Source organism: Podarcis raffonei, chromosome 14 (genome assembly GCF_027172205.1).
Source record: "Podarcis raffonei isolate rPodRaf1 chromosome 14, rPodRaf1.pri, whole genome shotgun sequence".
NCBI classification, from domain to species: domain Eukaryota; kingdom Metazoa; phylum Chordata; class Lepidosauria; order Squamata; family Lacertidae; genus Podarcis; species Podarcis raffonei.
In genome coordinates, this window is record NC_070615.1 from 35,190,658 (window position 1) to 35,211,295 (window position 20,638).

Genomic DNA, 20,638 nt, shown 5'->3' on the forward strand with positions numbered 1-20,638 from the left:
AGTCTACTTTGCAGAATTCACATGGATCAGAACCAAGCTCTTTTTGGTACAGAGCTTTTGGCCATTTTGGCACACAAACCACGAAATACAGAACTGGTAAACTGTGGTCAGGATCTACCACCACCTACTAAATTTCTATCCCATCTTTCCTCCATGGAGCTCATGGTGACATTTTACAAATATATATGTTTGACACGCCCACACCCACACACCAATCACACACGTATAAAATTGGAAAAGTATTCTTCAACAACAAGCTAGTGTAGAGAAATGATAAATGGAAACACCAACATTATCATTCACACTTCTGTCCCTTGAAATTCTTATAGGACAACCCTGTCCTTTATTCTAACAGACTTGTTTTTGCCTCCAGCCCCATCCCTGTGGGGTAGGTGAAACAAAGGGATAGTAGCTGGTCCAAGATCACACAATGAGCTTCACTGTCTCCTAACATTCATACAGCACACTTGACTGTTCAAAGCAGTTCACATATTTTCTCTTGGTGATCCTAACAACACTAAACTAGACCAGTATTAGCATTCCTAAATTTCAGAATACGTGTGGGTGGTGGTGGTGTTGCGTAACACCCAACTAGTCAAGGTTCTAGTTGAGGCAAAATTTGAATCAGGGACATCTCAACTCCCCGCTCACATTTTTAGACACTATGTTTTATCATTTCTGACTTTCCACCCACTATTTCACAGACTGAAGTCTCAGCTGTAGCTTACAGCAAGCTGCTCACAAGCATGTATGTGCTGAGGATCAGACTGGGGTTCCCAAACTTCCCAATGTTTTTCAATCTTCATGACATTTGGCAGTCCACAGCTACACACTGAAGTTCCTTGATTAAGAATCTTTTTCCAGGTGCATATATTCTGAGCATCCATTCCCTTTTTCTGTTTGAAAGTTATGCTGAGGTTTAACTAAGTACGCAGGGAAGCCTACTGAGCTTCTCCCCATTTAAATCATGCATTAGTCTGGACTGAATTTATTCAGCAAGATTAGGTTTTTTTAGTTACATCAACTAAGTTGTACTACTCCTCTCATTTTTTTCAAGTGAGCAAGTATAAATTGCCATATTCTGGCACACACTCATAAGCATTATGAGTGGCACATCTGCCAAGAATGAGATGAATGAATGAATGACATCAGAAGGGTTCATTACAACATTGCCCAAGCAGCCAGAGTGCCACTGCAGCATGGCTCCTTGCCACATTGTTGGGTAAGTGTCAGAAGCCCTGGATCGTAAGAAAGGAATTTACAATAAGGTTCCTTTCCAGCCAGGAACTAGGGCAATGATTGCACACCATGGACCCTTCTCAATATGGTCCACAGTATAAAAAGGTGTTGTACTTCAGCAGCTCCCCTACAGCTTGAGAAATGAATTTCTTTTCTTTAATGGACAACACCTCATAGTTCTTCCCACGTAGGTAGGTCTTAATCGACAGTTTAAAAATCATTAATGATTAGTTCAAACCTTACCACTTTCTCCCGAAGTTGGAGATGGTGGTGGAGTGGCAGCAGTGACACTGTACTTATCCCAGATGCTTTCCAAAATACCTATCAGAAAAGAAGAGCAAAATCCCCAGCAATTGCATGAGAGTTCCCATTATACCACATTAAGTAACAGTTTCATGTAAACTAAGGCTGCTCCTGCACCCAGGGAAAGCAAGCCTGACGGAGGAACTCAGTACATGCCTTGCAGCAGAGAGCTCCATATCGTTTGCTTAGGCGTCACGAGAATTAATAGTTCTGCTGTATTCTTATGTCAGAGGAAGTTATGGCCTTTGTCTCATCAGGGTCTCATATTTTGTACTGCTTTAATACAAGGATGCTGCCCCCTCCACCACCACATGTCTGTCATTTCCACTAACCTGTGAGAAGCCCAAGGACAGTCTGAACCTGCTCCAGGAGCAGTTTGCGCAACTCTTCCTTCCTTGCTATGCTGAGGTCCTCCCGTGGACATGCCAACTCTTCAGATGTTGTCTTCAGCATGATCAGCCCAAGTGGAGTTGTCGCAGGGGATTGGATCAACTGTTAGGAAAGTCAGGTTTAAGTATTAGCAGACAACAGCTTCTTTGAATTTGGTAGATGAACTAGAGTTCTAAAGAGGGGGGCAATAAATTTAGCTTTAGAATGCAGACATCTTATCTCTACAGTGTTTTTGAACAGGAAAGCTTCTACATGCCATCTTCTAGTCCCAAAGACATCAGTGGAAAGACAAAGTGGCAAAGGCAGAGCTATATATTCGTTGTAGTAAACAGAAGGGCAAAAATTACCTAGAATATTGAATGTGAGAGAAAAGAAAGCAAAAAAAATAAAAATAAAAAATGGTACCAGCATGATACAGGAATTGGTCCTCCAGAGATGCACTCTGTTGTAACATGTAAGTGGAACCAATAATAAGACTTTTTTGCTTGGGCGACATCCATTATGTGTAATGGCTACGCAAAGTTGACAGACACTGGCAAGACTGTTCACACATAACACAATACCTGCTTTTCCTGGCATGGAGATGGACTGCCACACCAGAATAAGCAATGTGTGAAGCCAGTCTAAGCAATAGTACAGATTTTTAATCATTTACTTGAAAATGCTAGCTCCCTGTGACATGGCAATTCTAATAATACAACGTGCATTTATAAAATGCTGTTTTCTGAGGGCAGTATATATCACATAATTCTAACAGTAACTTTGAAAGGTAGACTAGTTTATTACAGTGGTACCTCGGGTTACATACGCTTCAGGTTACAGACTCCGCTAACCCAGAAATAGTGCTTCAGGTTAAGAACTTTGCTTCAGGATGAGAACAGAAATCATGCTCCGGCAGCGCGGCGGCAGCAGGAGGCCCCATTAGCTGAAGTGGTGCTTCAGGTTAAGAACAGTTTCAGGTTAAGTACGGACCTCCGGAATGAATTAAGTACTTAACCTCCGAAGATGTGGACAGGCTGCTTGGACGAGTGAAACCAACCACCTGTCTCCTGGATCCTTGCCCATCCTGGCTTATAAAAGCTAGCCGGGAAGGACTGGGCGATGGGCTTCGTGGGGTGGTGAATGCTTCCCTCCGTGAGGGAGCCTTCCCAGACCCGCTGAAAGAGGCGGTTATTAAACCGCTTCTTAAAAAACCATCTTTAGATGCGGCCACGATGGCCAACTATCGCCCAGTCTCAAATCTTCCATTCTTGGGCAAGGTGATTGAGCGAGTGGTTGCCGAACAACTCCAGGCACGCCTGGAAGAAGCGGACCATTTGGATCCCTTCCAGTCGGGATTCAGGCCTCATCATGGGACTGAAACTGCCTTGGTCGCACTGGTTGATGATCTCCGGCGGGCTAGGGACAAAGGTGAGAGCTGTTTCCTAGTTCTGCTGGATCTCTCAGCGGCGTTTGATACCATCGACCATAACATCCTTCTGGACCGTCTTGAGGGGCTGGGAGCTGGGGGCACTGTCATACAGTGGTTCCGCTCCTTCCTCCTGGGCCGTGTTCAGAAAGTGGTGGTGGGAGATGAGTGTTCAGACCCCTGGGCTCTCACTTGTGGGGTGCCTCAGGGTTCTGTCCTCTCCCCCATGCTTTTCAACATTTACATGCAGCCGCTGGGAGAGATCATCAGGAGGTTTGGGCTGGGTGTTCATCAGTATGCGGATGATACCCAGCTCTACCTCTCTTTTAAATCAGAACCAGTGAGGGCGGTGAAGGTCCTGTGTGAGTGTCTGGAGGCGGTTGGAGGATGGATGGCGGCTAACAGATTGAGGTTGAATCCTGACAAGACAGAAGTACTGTTTTTGGGGGACAGGAGGCAGGCAGGTGTGGAGGATTCCCTGGTCCTGAATGGGGTAACTATGCCCCTGAAGGACCAGGTGCGCAGCCTGGGAGTCATTTTGGACTCACAGCTGTCCATGGAGGCACAGGTCAAATCTGTGTCCAGGGCAGCTGTTTACCAGCTCCATCTGGTACGTAGACTGAGACCCTATCTGCCTGCGGACTGTCTCGCCAGAGTGGTGCATGCTCTGGTTATCTCCCGCTTGGACTACTGCAATGCACTCTACGTGGGGCTACCTTTGAAGGTGACTCGGAAACTACAACTAATCCAGAATGCGGCAGCTAGACTGGTGACTGGGGGCGGCCGCCGAGACCATATAACACCGGTCTTGAAAGACCTACATTGGCTCCCAGTACGTTTCCGAGCACAATTCAAAGTGTTGGTGCTGACCTTTAAAGCCCTAAACGGCCTCGGTCCAGTATACCTGAAGGAGCGTCTCCACCCCCATCATTCTGCCCGGACGCTGAGGTCCAGCGCCGAGGGCCTTCTGGCGGTTCCCTCATTGCGAGAAGCAAAGCTACAGGGAACCAGGCAGAGGGCCTTCTCGGTAGTGGCGCCCGCCCTGTGGAACGCCCTTCCAGCAGATGTCAAAGCGATAAACAACTACCTGACATTCAGAAGACATCTTAAGGCAGCCCTGTTCAGGGAAGTTTTTAACGTGTGATATTTTACTGTATTTTTGGTTTCTATGGAAGCCGCCCAGAGTGGCTGGGGAGGCCCAGCCAGATGGGCGGGGTATAAATAATAAATTATTATTATTATTATTATTATTATTATTATTATTATTATTAACCTGAGGTACCACTGTATATGCATATTACAGATAGCACACTGAAGTAGAGAGATGGTGAGATTATTCAAATAAGAGCATGGCTAAACGAAAATTTTAGCTATGGCACTTGGGTTCATAGCATGCTCTCTTAACCAGCTTATACTTGAACTAAAAGTTAGCAGATTTTAGACAGCTGTGTTGCTGAAGATGATATATTCATGTAAGACAAGCTAGGCTTTAACAAAATGAAAGGATTTTTAGGAAACACATCACAATTTTATCCTTTGGTTTCCCTTCAACAAGAAAACTGAAAATGTACTAACATATTAGGCCATCATTCCCTCTCTCAAATTTTTCATTTGGACACGCTCAAGAAAGCCGACTTCAGTCAAGGATTTTCCATGGACTGCCTTACCTGTAAGATGTTTGTAAAGAAGTCATGGTAGAACATTGGCCAGTCTTGCCGGCCAATATCCACAATGACTTTGCAAAGTTTGTTCCTAATGAAGTAAGGCAGAGTTTTGTGGTGAGTCAAAAGAAGCTTGGGCAGGCAGCTGCGAATCTCCATTTTATCTTGTGATGGAACCCCAAGCCACATCTTGTTAATCAGGTTCTGTGGGAAGAACAAAAGAAAGTGAGGTGTCATTTTGTACTAAACTTGGAATCTTTGAAATATCTTGCTTACGGCTACTGTTAAGAGCTGACAGTCATGATATTAAACCTAGAGGGCATAATACCAAATCTAGGAAAATGCTGACTGTCTGGAAATCTGCTTCAGAATATTTACTTAGTAATGGAATTAAACAGTAAAATATTTGCTGACAATTGAACGATGTATTCCCAACTAGTAAAGAGGGGAAATCGTAACCCTACTAATTAGCACCCAAAGCATGTCCCTGTTCGTGGCCAGAGGAGAAAATATTTAACCTTTCAAGACAGCTAACAAAAAACAGGGGATATATTTAATGGTGATCATTAATACTAAGGCTAGACTGAAATTCTTGGGAATTATCTCATAAAATGCAAAAAATAAACAAGATAATGGAAATCTGACTGCCAAAAGGAAAACCCATCTGTAAGAATAACAGGTGACCAACATTTGCTATCTTTAAATCAGGGTTACAAGAATCAACTCCAACTCATCATCTCTGCTGCTCTGTATGGAATGGGAAATACTCATAGTGCAAAAAGTTGTCATTAAACACAGCAAACAATCTGACGGTATAACGGAAGAATAATCTAAGGCAGCCTTTCACAACCTTAGGTCCCCAGATGTTACTGGACTATAGTACCTATCATCCGCAACCATGCTGGCTGGGGCTCATGGGAGTTATAGTCCAATACCATCTGGGGACCCAAGGCTATCCATACCCCTGGACCAGCTCGAATTATCACCACAACAGAGTTAACTGAGTGAAACAAAACTCATAAGAGGCATGCTTTGAACAAGTTTACTCTTGCCTAGTACCTTACCTCAAACACTGTCAAACTGTACATCATTACATAGTCATTTCTTGTGCTCGACAGGAAATAGAGGCAGAATCTCCAGGCGCCAATCTGCTGGGCAAAGTTGTTCAGGAGCTCCTCTGGTTAAAAAAACAAACCCAAAACTGTGTTAAAATTAATAGAATTTCAAGTCATTTGGCAATTCAATAGCCTGTTCCAAATAAACTGCACCTTACACAGGGGGCAGGGAAGGGCTCACAGGTTATTATGCAATTGGACTTTGGGGCAACCTGGGGTACAAAATGTAGTACCTTCTTGAACATAAAAGTAAGGAAGCTCAGGACTGCTAGCTCTCTGCATTTATCATCCAGTGGTGGAAAGCAGGGAAGGCCAAGCAGATTTCTAAAGGAAACAATGGGCTTCTGAATTTAGGTAACAGACATGGGAGTCTGGCAGGTCCAAGGATCACACTAAACATGATGGTGCTGTAAGACCAGTCTCTTTAATTGCAGCCCTGACCTGATCACATGTCAAGCAAGGAAAGGGTGTGTGTCCTGTGTGCATTCTGTTTTGAGAACAAAGGAAGACATAGGGAAGGGGTACTAATTTCTCTCCATGTCCACTGCTTATGCAGGGTTCATTTCTGGTACTTCTGGAAGACAAGATTGTGGGGGTGAGCTAACCTGTGAAGGGAGGGGGAGCAATTTCAACAACCCCTCCTCCTCGTGTACCCCTTTCATTCTTAAAATTAGAACTCCTGCTTTACACATGATTGAACCAACTGCACGTTTAAAGAGGTGGGTCAACCTCTGCATCTAAATCTGACTCAAAACAACTTATCCAAAGGGAGTCAAATGAAGGATAATAGGTTCTCATTATGGTTCACGTCAGATTTGAATCACCCTTCCAATGACTGGATACCTGAAGATAATGGCTCTGAAACTAGCTCATGCCTCCCGGAAGAGAAAATTTCTTTTGAAAGAGTCCTCTGGGGGCATATTGTGGTATGCAGACTATTCCCATGCTGAAATGGATGCAGGAGGCGGCAGCAAGTGGGAGAAAGTAAGAACTTGCAGTTTTGCAGTTCCACAAGAAGCTAAATAACTCACACATACTTTCTGAATTCCATTTGTGCATTTCTGCTTGTGCATCTATTAAGTAAAACAAGGCACAGAGTCTATATGGCGGGGTACCTGGCCTTTGGGAGCCCAGGGACACATATATAAATCTAAAAAGTTGTTGTTGGCACCATAAAATCCTAATTTCACAGAAGAACAACTGGGAATACTCCGAAGAGTAAATACTCAGAAGAGTAAACCCCCCAAACAAGCCAGTCTCCTCAAAAGTCATTTTCTCCAAAAGATGATACAAAACAAAATTGGGAGCGAGAGGGGGGTCTTGGCAGTGTCAGAGAGAGGGTATCTGAGGGCATAGTGATGCCCATGGATTCCATGTTGGAGACCCCCACCTCTATGACAGCACATAATGTAGGAAATGCCATTATCTACTTGCCTGAAGTAGTAACAATTCCTTCTGAGTGGTTCACTAACTCACAGCTCAAGAGGCATTGTAACACATCTATTCATTCATGTAGGTTTTAGGGGACTTCTAAGCAAGACTTGATCAAGCACTTAAGCACAGATATTAGTACTTTGATTATCCAAATGACATCTGCCCTCCAGTCAAGGGAGGCCTATGTGTTTCTGAAAGCTTTGGTTGCATTCAATGAGCTTTAAGCATGCAGTGAAATATGAAATGAAGTGGACATATAAAAAATACACACTGGGTTGCATCCAAGGGTAGAACTACTCAGAGAATATCTTATCTGGATAAAACCCACAGATTTTAACTATGAAACCTGTTGCCATCCTTTCAGGTGTCATGCCTAGCCAAAGGCATTTGGTACTGAGGCTGGAGAATGTGGAAATGATACTGAGCTTACCAATCTCACGCTTCCTTTCATTAGTAGTGCAATTGTGGAAAAACTCTGTCATTAGACTCTCCAAAGCTCGCAGCGAGGCCTCTTCTGATGCCTGACAATGACATTTCAAGAACAGTGTTAACATTAGGTTCCCCTAGTTCAACCTAATATTGCTCTAGGGTTTTTTTCTTTAATTAATCTATCTATCAGGCTACCTATGTTGGACCTAAACACTCCTTCTACCTTTCTGCTCATGTTCTCCCACCCCAAACATTCTCCTCACAAAAAAACAACCAACCCCAAACCCTCCTGTCTTATGAGCAAAATTATGCAGCATAGATCCATTTAAGTTTTGTGTTTACAAGCACATTTGGGCATTCTTATTACAGAATTTGGAAATCTGGAGGCAGAGTACACAGAGCCCTTAATGGAACAAAGGATCTGTTTAAGTACCAAAGCCAGGGTTTACAGATCAATACTGGGCATACCTAGGAAGAAGAGGGCAGGGGAATTTGCACACAAGAGAGGAAGGGATGAGTAAGGTGAGCTCAAACAAGCTTGTCTAACAGGGCCTAAGGCTGCATGCACAACATACACCTTTAAAGTACAGTGATACCTCAGTTCCCAAATGCCCCCATTGTCAAATGTTTCAGAAGCCAAACGCCAAAAACCTGGAAGTAAATGCTTCCATTTTTGAATGTTTTTTGGAACCCGAACGTGTGATGCAGCTTCCGCTGAGTGCAAGAAGATTATGTTCAGGAACCGAGATACGGTGCATTCAAATCACATGTCCCCCCTAAAAAGAATTGTGGGCACTGTAGTTTACCCCTCAAAGAGCTACAATTCTCAGCAACTCTTAACAAACCACATTGCCCAGAATTCTTTGAGGGGAGAAATGTGCTTTGAATGTGCTCTAAGTTACAGTGTGTACACAACCTAGTCATCTTACTAATAGTTATAAATGAATAAGATAGCCGAAGTATTGTTACAACAGGTAAGAATTTGCTTTTAAAATGTTACACAGAGAATGAAGCCTAACTATTGTTGCACATTCAGTATTAAATGACAAAAGCAGGCAGCCAGAGCTCAAGGAATCCAGCATCACAACTGTTCTAGAGAGCTTTCCAAGACTATGCCTGAAAATTATTTTTAGCTTTTAACATACAAAACTACATTTCTAGAGTGTCCACCCTGTTACAACTGGATTTCCTCAATTTCCAATGGAAAGTAGTGGTAAGGAAAAATATACTTAACCAGTTCTGAACTCAGAAACACCTTTACAAAAGCTACATTTAGACAGGCTTACACACTGCAGTTTGTATCTTAGCAACAGAATACTGCATTTTCATATTCTCTTCATAAGCTTAAAATAGAAACCTATCCCTTAAGAATGTTTGTTGAGAGAAGGTTATTCTAATAATGATAAAGAATGGACGGTTGTCAAAACGAATCCTGCGTTTATATGCTCTAAGGACTCTAAGTTATTCTTTAATCACATTTTTGACAGCAGATGCAAAAGCAGAACTGTACACAAGACTTTCTACCATACTTTTTCTTCAGTTCTCTAAGCTACTTTGTATGCTATTACATACAAATATTTTCGAAAAGGTTTTTTAAAAAAATCTTTCCCGGCTCCATGCTTGGCCAGAATGCTCAGAACAGCTATTCTGTACTCCTTTGCCTTGCACTGGGATTCAAAATCCAAAAGGTCCCAGGTTCCACCTCCAGCATCTCTAAGTAGAGTTGGGAGGGACCCCTGTCTGAAACCCTATAAAGCTGCTGCCATTCACTGTAGACAATACTGAATTAACTGACCAGTTGTCTAACTCAGGATAAGAAAAGAGGTCAACAACAACAAAAGATAACCTATTGCCAAGTACTGTATCCCCCTGCAGCAGCAGACAAGGACCAGGTACACCTTCCAAGGTTACCTTCCGAACCCTATTCTGGCCTTCGTAGACACAAGGCTGAGCAATTCTGGGAAACTGGGGTCTTTCCTAGCTTGCCATGGCTCAAACTGTTCCTTCTTCTCCACTTTTCTTATCTGTAAAATGGGAATCTCAGCCATGCTGCAAATCTACCCGCAATTCCAGATGTATTCAACTCTGAATCCCATGTGCACTGCCAAACATTTACAAAAAGGATGTGTTTTAATTCCATCAGTGCATAATTCAAAATAAAAGGCTCTCTGGAAGAGGAAGCAAGAAAATTTGGGAAATTTTTTATAATTCCTATACTCCAGTGGGCTGGGTTCCCAGCCAGCTCTTTAGAATACAAAAGAAACTCATTTTTTAGATTTCAGCTGCTATGTCTAAAGAGTAGTGAAGCAGTGTTAAAAACTGAGCTAAATGGCACCTTCAACCTAGATTATCGGTGAAACAACGGAATGTCCGGGCATGCTTTTTTATAACAAGAATACAAAACTGAAAATGAATGAACTGCAGCTAAAATATTATGTTCCATTTTTCACATGGTCTAGTCATTCCCCTGCCCACCCCCTCCTAATATTCTTAAGAGGGTCTCTTCTCCAGTCTTCAGAGAGTAGCTGGAAGTGGGGAGGCAGAAAAAGGTCCTCCTTTCCTTCCACTCTGCAGTTTTAATCTGAAATCGTAGGCACAGTTCAGTGCCCAGAGCTCAGAAACTGCTCACGTTAATCAAATTCCCTGTCACAAAATGTTCCTAGAGCAATGGGAGTTGTGAACACTGTAGTGAAGTACTCCCTGCACCCCCAAACACTGGGACTAATGAATTCAACCTTGGTTCTGTTGGAGCATGTGCTTGGAAATGGGATATTTTTAAAAGCTGTAACATTATGAGCACAAGCTGTTAACCTCATTTGTCTTCAATCAGCAGCTCAAAACAGAATATTGATTGCAACAATATATGAGAGGTAAATATGGCAAATCCTGACCAAATGCTAAACCACATGAAACACTTAAGGCCAAGGGAAACAAGCATTTTCGTTGAAGCTCTAATGCACCGCACAGCCCCGAACTACTAGTCTCTCTCTGTCTCTGAGGCTGCCTAGAAGGGCACCAATGGCAAAAGGGGGGCAGCCAAGAGAAGAGAGTGTGTTGTTGAAGGTGGATGGTGGGCAGCACGTGGGGCCAGTCTCTCTGTGTGTGCACACACCTGTAAGTTGCCCTACCCATCCCCTTCCTCTCCCTTCAGCCCAACTGCCGTTTTCTCCTCGCACCACCTTCAACCTCAATAAACCTATTTTCGCGCGGCATCATATACACCACAAAGCTCAACAATTTGGGGGCTGCTTTACTTTTTGAAATATGGCAAGCCTAAGTTAAGTCCAGTCAAAGGCAACTATGGGTAGCGGTCTAAACCACTGAGCCTCTTGGGCTTGCCAATCAGAAGGTTGATGGTTCGAATCCCCGTGATGGGATGAGCACCCGTTGCTCTGTCCCAGCTCCTGCCAACCTAGCAGTTTGAAAACACGCCAGTGCAAGTAGATAGATAGGTACTGCTGTGGCAGGAAGGTAAATGTGTTTCTGTGCGCTCTGGTTTCCGTCACGGTGTTCCATTGCGCCAGAAGCGGTTTAGTCATGCTGGCCACATGACCCAGAAAGCTGTCTGCAGACAAATGCTGGCTCCCTCAGCCTGAAGCTAGATGAGCGCTGCCCCCCCATAGTCACCTTTGACTGGACTTAACCGTCCAGGGGTCCTTTAAATTTTTATCCAAAATACAAAGGTGTGAGCTTGCTTTATGTTGGGTAATCTCATTTACATATATTAGGTCTAATTTAAGACAAACAAGCTTTCACCTCCTCATCAACACAAATAAGCCTTTCTCTTTTCTGGTCTTCCATAGTTGTCAAACTTGAAAATCCTTGTTCACAACAATATATTGTGGAGAACTGCAGAAGAATAGCCCCTTGAAGTGAGGCGTGGGTACTGCTTCTGGTTGAATATATATATATAAATTATTTTGACACTGTACTATACTATATTACAATGAAATGTTTAAATGTTTCTTTGATTGCCCTTGAATCTTCCTGCCATCCTCTCCTGCCTGCCACACCAGTGTGGTTGCGCTGTCACACCCTTTAAGAACCATTGATCTAACATATTTGATGTGTGCACGGTAATCATTTACAGCCTAATCTAACCACATTTTCCGCCTCATGCTACAATCTCTCTCAGATCCTGAAATAAATTTTACAGCACTTTTCAGCAGAGTAGTTCACAACTTTGTCTTATTTTCAGATGAAGCCTAAACTATAAGGAAGTCACACACTGTTTTAGTAGGGCCAGCTCAGCGTGCTTTGCAGCTAGATGAGAATTTATCCAAATCTGACATTCTAGCCCCTGTACTTGAGTCACCTTGAGTCAGATAGGTAGCAAACAATTCCACAAGTTTAGACTGCCTGCGTGAGGTTTCTTAACATAGCTTGAAATGCAGATTTAGGTGCTCTTGAATCAGCCAGCCTTCTCTGAACAAGTCTACATAAATTGGCATGATTTATTCTGATAAAAGTAATGGTATTCAAAATGTGAAGCAAACAAGGATTGTGGGCAAGAGAAAGGGTAGGCCTGATGCACTGTGTTTTCACAAACACACAATATCTTCCTTTTAAGCAATGGAGCAAAGGTTGCTTTTTTAAAAAGAGAGACCCAAGTTTACTTAGAAGTGACATGGAAGGGGAGGGGGAACGTACACCAATCTTCAACTGGAGGATCACGGTCTGATCAAAGGTAGGTCACAACAGGAGCACTACCATCATGCAAATATATGATTAAATCTTTTTTTAAAGGGTCCCCAAATGAATGTTGGGGTTAAAAGTGGGTCTGAGAACATTGAAGATACCTGTCTTATTACATTCTTCTTTTGCTCACTCCACACCGCCGTGATGAATTCAAGGGTTTCAGGCAGAAACCAGACTCACATATGCTTAGCTTTAGCAAGGTAGCCACAGAATGTGCCTTCTGGTCACCCCCCTGGGATATTCAAGTAGTCAGATCAGGTCAAAATAATTCAAGAGTGCATCCAGCTTTAATGGAGTGCCCTCCACTAAAGAAAGGTGCTAAAGTCAGTCTGGCCAGATTTGAGAAGATTGAGGGAATCAGATTTCTTATGCAGGCATATGAGCATATCACAGCACAGGTAATTAGTTGTTAGGGCAGTGCTTTGACAAGTACTCAAATGTTCTGGGTCAAGTTCTTAATTGACAATCACACCAGGGGACGTAAACTGAACCCAGCTCTCATCTGGGGTTTCTCGGGATAGTTAGAACAGCATTCTTCACACTGCTCCTGGCAAATACAGCACACTCAAAAGGTTATCCAGCCAGCTAATAGAAAACAAATATTAACAGACATTAAAGACATCCTTCACCACCTCCACTTAGGGATATTTCCCCAGTTGACACATGCCAGAGCCCAACTACCTTTCTAAATCAGTGGCAAACTACATAGAACTTGAAAAAGAAAGACATAATATACTTCTTACTAGAAAGATCAATGACAAAGTGGGGACCGAAAACAAAGAATTGCATGGAGGTCATATTAAATTACTTGGACAAGCAGGAATGCTGTCTTTGATAGCAGAGAGGAGAAATACTGAAATAACAGACTCCAGTGGTTTTAGATGTGTGTCATAGTGAAGCTGTAATGGAGAAGAGCAGTGCCCTCTCATTACACACAGTACACAAAATACACCCAATATGTTTCCTCAGTTCAGTCTGCTTGTTCCACTATTTCTCCCTATGTAGATTCTTAAGCTACATTTGAGGAAGTGGGTGGAAGATACACATCCGTCACTTCAATAGTCAGACATGTTCAGTGAAAAAAAGCCTGAAGCAAAACGCTGAGCACCTGTCTGAGATGAAAACTTCAAATCTGGTTTTGCACACACATTTTAATCAGGGGCCCATCAATTTTGACTGGCCTTGGTAGTTGGCCACATTTCTGCTTGCCCTGATCCTGCTCCCCCTGAAGTGGCTTGCATGGCAGCTGCTCAAGGTCCATTGCAAGTTGTGGGGAAGGAAGGAGGGGGTTCTTCCTTCTTCCACAATACTGAACTGCAAAAAGGTGACAGTTCATGCCCGTTGTGCTGAGTATAGACATTCCAGTAATCAGAGAAAAGTCTCGCGGCTCTCAAAGTATTTGCAAGGCTTAGGAAACTGCCAGGGAGATTCTCCATCCTTCTCGGTTCAGTAGTGGTATAGGAATTCTCCTTGATATTGCCCTCACCAGGTTACCTTGACTACAGTGTTAGAAACTGCGATAGAAAAGCTAGGAGCCAAATGGCTCATGGGACTTGGGTTGTGGGTGCCAAAACAGAATGTTTAGTTGCCATGGGGGGTGGGGTGGGGGTGAGTAACACTTTATTTTTATTTATTTTGATAAGCATGAACAACTACACAATTCACATAAGTGGCACATTGTTAATATCACATTTTTAACAGAAATTGTTAATACATGTTTAATTTGGTGTTTACAATAAAAATATTGGTATCGTACTTCAGTTTTCAAAACACTCTGCTCTTTATTGTTTAACATACTGTCTATTCTTAACATATACATTTCAGTCAGCCAGCTGCAAAAAAGACCTTTTGAGGTGCTCGCAAACAGAGAATCTTTAGCCATTAAATGCGCCTGGCGTCCTGCTAATTTCGAAACCTGCTAGTCTAATAGGTGAATGCATTTGTGGACCTTCAATGTTAACCATCGTTACAGGGGAAAGTGGCATGAGAAGCAGGAAATAACTTGGGTATGACATAAATTATGGGAAGAAGTGATTGCTCTCCTGTACATGAGCCTGTTCAATAACTTATCCCACACCCAAGACCTTTTCGTCCCCTGCATTCAACAGAAACTTTTGAGTGGCACATGCTTATAAAGGTGAGACATAAAATTTCATTATAAATAAATAACTTTAATTAAAACTTTTAGAGCTAGGGTACCACAGGTGCTAACCATACAATGAACTATACACAAAGAAGTCATCAATTCTAGTCTCATCTCTGCTATGAACCTTATGGGTGTCTTTAGGCAACCTATTAACCTTTTATCCCTGCTTCCTCTCCACCACTGCAATGTGAGGATAAGAATATTGACCTATATATAAGGATTATTGCGATAACGTGGTGTAATGGGGCACAGGTTAAAAATTCCTCTCTGTCATGAAATTCAATGGGGGACTCGGAGAGTCTTTATCTCACATCCTAACCTGAGAGGGCTGTTGTAAACTGGGATAATCCTTTTGTACACCACCCTAGGCTTCTGCAATAATGTAAGCACTCTAAATACCCTGCTCAGTACTCTGCAAATGCTATGGTTGCCATCAACAATATCAGGATTTCACAATTCCGCTTGCCATGGCAAGCGCTCTGCTGCCCTCTGATGAGCCCCCAAGCTTCCTCCCAACCTTGGAAATGGAGAGAGGGACTGGAAACATTCCCACAGTTGTGCTCACCTTCTAGTGATAATTCTCCCTCCATCTCCCTCCCCAAAGTTGATAGAATACCTGGCACTTGGGTTTTGGTACTGCACCTTCAAAGGCATACCACCCTCTTCATGGTGCATTCAGATGCACCGTGTGAGGTCAGCGACAAGACCATACCCCTAATGTGAGAGTCCTGAAGACCAAAAAGTTGGTTGGCTACCAAGACCAGTCAAAGTTTGTGGACCCCCAATTGTCACCACCATCATCAAAACACTACCTGTACCAGCAAGTGCTTTAACCATACATGCTTCTTTCCTATGGAAGATGGTTCTAACCAGTGGCCTTTATAGCAGCAAAAAGCTCTTTGGTCAATGGTCAAAACAGCACTCTGCTGCAGAATTATACTAAAGACACAGCATGCTCCTCCTCTCACTTACAACTTGGGGAAAAGAATTCAATAGATCAAGCCAGTATGACTCAAATTGCTCAAAGAGAACAGGAAATAAAGCGGCAATGAACAATTCGAGCTTTGAGTCTCATGCATAGAAGTGCAATGATTAAGCCATCCAATTTATATAAGAGTGGGGAGTGTTTGGTGGAGGAATGTTCGTGTATACATGGACTTTTCTCTTGGATAGAATGCTTAAATAAAAGGGAGAATTATATGACTGTAAACATTCAAGGCACCCAGTAGTCCAAAGGCACCTAAACATTTGAGGCCAGGTCTGAAGAAGTCATTGAAAAATGTGTCATCCATTTTTCAAATGACACACAATAGCATCATTTGCTGCAGAGCCTCTCCAACTCTTATTACTACATCCATGCCTCTACTAGCTTATATGAAGGGTTGGTTACTTGCTTGCATTTTTAAAATTCTTTTGACGCAAATTCCTCTCATCCACTTAACAGATTGGGATGGCCTGGCCTCGACTGTTCATGCTCTGGTGACCTCCCACCTGGAGGACCACTACAATTTGCTTTACTATCTTCGCAGTCCAGAGACTACAGCTAGTGAAGAATGTGGCTGCTATACTGTTAAGTAGGGTAGACCAGTGGGACGACTGATCCTTAGAGCACTGCACTGTCCATCAGTGAACGACTGGGCGCAATTCAACATATTAGTACTAGCAAACAAAGCCCTAAATGGCTCAGGACCCAAGTACCAAATAGAGTGTATTTTCCAGTATCAACCACCTTGGGCCTTATGGCCACCAGAGGAGGCCACATTGGTGGTGACCCATGTAATGGCATTCTTGGAGGTGGTTCCACATTTTTTGAGGTTTTAACTGTATTGCTTTAGTATTGACATGTTTGCTGCCCTGGGCTCCTTTGAATGGGCAGAAGATACTTTTAATGAACAAATGAGCATTTCAATTTACCCATACCCAACTGACTGTACAACCATGTGGTGGCCAAGGTAGAACACACCACAGCAATGCAAATTTATAGACCTAACAAACTCAACATTTACTATTCTTTGTGCAAGTATCTCTAGAGACACACAAAGGCAGCATGAAAAGCTTAGTTCAGGCATAGGCAAACTCAGCCCTCCAGATGTTTCAGGACTACAACTCCCATCATCCTTGACCACTGATCCTGTTAGCTAGGGATGATAGGAGTTGTAGTCCCAAAACATCTGGAGGGCCGAGTTTGCCTATGCCTGGCTTAGTTAGTCAAACCACCTACATGCCAGCTTCAGTGGCAAGATGCTTGAAAGCTGTATTCTTGAGTATATGAGCCAATGTACATTTACCCAGGACAGATTCCAGTCAGATGCTAAATTGAAAACCATGAAAATCAAAGCATGGATTTTCAGTCTGCAACATAGAAAACTTCCCAACCCCTCAACAGACTTGTCTCCAAACAAGCCAATACAACTGCAAGATTAGAGGTCTTAAGACTGCAGTTTAGATAGTGAGTCCATTTCCACATGTCAACCTTTTATTTCATTTCCAGAAGGGTTTCTGCAGCTCTGAAGATGCATGAACTTATATTCCTCCTTAAGGCCCTGGCTCTGCATGAAGCACTTTTCCTTGATGACAACCAGCTACCTATGACAGCTGACAGGGAATAATATTAGAACCCTAAGTTGCAAAGTTCACCAGTGTCCAATATGCTTTGTTAGCACACTATTAGGCTCTGAAGCCAGTCCTTTGAAACACGACTTAACTGCAGGTACCCAGGTACCTTCCAACAACAGCATCTTATTGGAATGCTTTTAAATTCCTTTAACATACTTTGAAAAACATCCATCAGCAAAGCATCCACTCAGAATTGTTACTAATACTGATGGCTAAGATGAGATAACATGCAGCCTTAGGCAAATCTATCTCTCCAAATCTTTACAATGAGGATAACACCACTTTCTTTAAAAAAAGAATTGAGACAAAATGTTCTCAACACTTGAAATGCACAATATATGATAAGCATTATTATACTTCCAAGATACACATATGGCAGTATAGCACATGTGACACATATAGCCGTGTATCACACATAACAAGATATCACACATGATCACACTATCAGAAACAACCCAATATACTAAATTTAAAACTTACCATTGTGGCTGGGGAGGCGTCTGGGATGATTTGGGCTCTTGAGAGCTTGGCTTCTTCCCCTCCCCTAGCTCATGTCATGGTCCAAGAGGTAGCTTCCTAGGAGGACCATCTTCCTCCATTAGGGTAAAAAAAATTAAAAATGGGAGAGTGGGAAGAAATCACCCACCCTACCCTATCTTTTCGCTCCCTGCCTTTGGCTTCAGGAACCCATCGGAGAGCAGTAGCTAGCAGAAATATTTTTTAAAAAACCACCCCTAACTTCCCCGTTTTCTAAAAAGAAGGTCTTCAGAGCAGGGTATTTATGCAATGGGTTTAAAAACGAGAGATCTCCCAGACAGACACTCCAGTGCAAGCAGAGGCCTACACGCCGTGTATTTTCTGGGTGGGAATGAAAAGGAGGATCCTTTCAGAGGGGGGAAGGTCTGAGGGCCTGTGCTTGGTGCTGCCTATCTCTTCTTGGGGGGGGGGGGCGTTGGGTGCCTCTTGGGAAGCAAGTGGGGCCTTCCTGCCTGGTGGGGCCTGCCTGTCCCTAGGAACCCACCGTCGCCCCCTTTCCTAGCCCCCTCCTCCCTTCAGCTCACACAGCCCCTGTGCAAGTCGCCGCCGAGCCTTCCTCAGAGCGCTCGCCCTCCTTTATCTCCGGGTGGGTTTTCCTCCTCCTCCCTCCTCCTCCTTCTTCCTCTCAGTCTCCGGGGTTGGGGGAGGGGAACCACCACCACCAACCAACGCTGCTGCTGCTGCTGCCACCCCGCCCACGGCCCCGCCCACCTCGCGCTCGGCCCCGCGACCAAACTCTCTCTCTTCCCACCCAGCCCGCGCCGACCTCGGCCTTCCTTCTGTGACGTAACAGGAAGCGACCCGCGAGGGCGGATCCCGACAGGCGCGCGAGCGGCGGAGGAGGCTCGCTCCACCGACCAATCCCGGATGGGCAGGGTGGTGACGCAACGGCGCGCGCGCTCGGCAAAACCCCAAGCAGCCGAGGCGCCGCATACGCGCGTGCGCGTGAGCGAGAGGCGAAAGTGGTTTGTCGCCTCCTCCTACCAATTAATTAACCCTTTTAACCTGTTGCCTTGAGGGCACAGCAAGAGGGTCTTCCTCAGAAACAATAAAGGTGGAGAAAGAGCTTCTTCCCACCAACCACCAGTCTTCCTGCCTCGCTTCTTACTGCCCACCCCCCAACCCAAATGAGATGCCTCTGCTCTGACAGGTTTAATTTTCTTAAGTGTTTGCGTGTGGAGAAATAAACAGGTCTGTGGCGGTAGCCAATGCTAGTCCTACTCAGAGTAGACCGCTGAACTCCCTGTTAATGAACTTCCCCCAAAGAATCCTGGTGGGAACGCTAGTTTACCCTTCCCAGTACTCTTAACAAACTACAGATCCCAATATTTTTGGGGAGAAGCCATATACTTTAAAAGGCATGGTGTGTATGCAACCAAAGGTCTTTATAATCATATTTATTTTGACCCTGAGATAGTATGTGACCTATACTGCCCTGGGAGCTGACATGATTAAATGTCCGTCCTTACCAAAAAAATAACAACCCCAGAACAAATAACATGTTAGATTTTTACCTTTTTACTACTGACTTCACCTTTACTGTGTTGAGTATAGAGAAAGAGAGAGAAATCCCCGCTTTCCCTTGTACTAAAACTCAGAGAAATCCAAGAAGCTGAACCCTGGAAGAGCCAGGGCAGAGGGAATAATGTATTCTTGCACACAGTGCATAGTCAAACCATGGAATTTGCTACAGTGTGGTGATGGCCTGTTGTCTTTGTCCATGGAATTTTCTTGGCAGGGATACTGGAGTGGCTTGCCAGTTTCTGCTCCAGGTGGATCACGTTCGGTCAAAACTCTCCACTATGACCTGTCCGTCTTGGGCATAGCTCCACGGCATAGCTCATAGCTTCTCTGAGTTATTCAAGCCCCTTCGCCACAGCAAGGCAGTGATCCAAGAAGGGGTGATCCATGAAGACAGGAGTGCCTGGCGTGCTCTGGTCCATGGGGTCACGAACAGTCGGACACGACTAAACGACTAAACAACAACAGTGATGGCCACCAACGTGGGTGCCTTTAAAAGACTACAGTGGTACCTCGGGTTAAGTACTTAATTTGTTCCGGAGGTCCGTTCTTAACCTGAAACTGTTCTTAACCTGAAGCACCACTTTAGCTAATTGGGCCTCCTGCTGCTGCTGCTGCGCCGCCACCACGCGATTTCTGTTCCCGTCCTGAAGCAAAGTTCTTAACCTGAAGCACTATTTCTGGGTTAGCAGAGTCTGTAACCTGAAGCATATGTAACTTGAAGTGTATGTAACCCGAGGTACTACTGTATTCTCTAAATTCACGGGGGATAAGGTTATCCTCCGTGAATTTATCCGTAGCTACAAACCACAATGCCTATGCTTCGCCCCCACTGGCAGAGACTGTATGCCTCTGAATACCAATTGCTGGGAATCACAGATGGGCAGAGTGCTGTTGCACCCTGGTCCTGTTTGGGGGCTTCCTCTGGTGATCTGGTCCGCCACTGCGAAGACAGGATGCTGGGCATCCTGGGTCTTTAGCCTCATGCACTGTAGAACTCCTCTTATATTCTTATGTCGTATGCAAACAGTACCCTCTGCTGGAAGGAAAATGCCATATCACCGTTATCGGTGCTTCCGTACCGCTGTCATCCGTGCCTTAGAGTTGGGTCTTTATTGGATGTGTGGGGAACCACTAATAG

General features: G+C 44.0%; 1 protein-coding gene across 3 annotated transcripts in view; it reads right to left on the reverse strand.

Annotated features, from left to right (window-relative positions):
- The window catches only part of XPO6 (exportin 6), a 46,069-nt gene extending 27,346 nt beyond the window's left edge, over positions 1–18,723 (reverse strand). The window contains exons 1-6 of one of the 3 annotated variants that reach the window (XM_053365318.1): positions 17,920–18,723; positions 7,981–8,071; positions 6,066–6,178; positions 5,008–5,205; positions 1,875–2,034; positions 1,483–1,560 (exon numbers count right to left, since the gene is read on the reverse strand). In XM_053365318.1, the coding sequence (XP_053221293.1) occupies positions 1,483–1,560; positions 1,875–2,034; positions 5,008–5,205; positions 6,066–6,178; positions 7,981–8,071; positions 17,920–17,922 (643 nt within the window). In that variant the 5' untranslated portion in view covers positions 17,923–18,723. The remainder of the gene's footprint in view (positions 1–1,482; positions 1,561–1,874; positions 2,035–5,007; positions 5,206–6,065; positions 6,179–7,980; positions 8,072–17,919) is intronic. The other 2 variants (XM_053365320.1, XM_053365319.1) reach the window with 2 other exon arrangements.
- Positions 18,724–20,638: the final 1,915 nt, after the last annotated feature.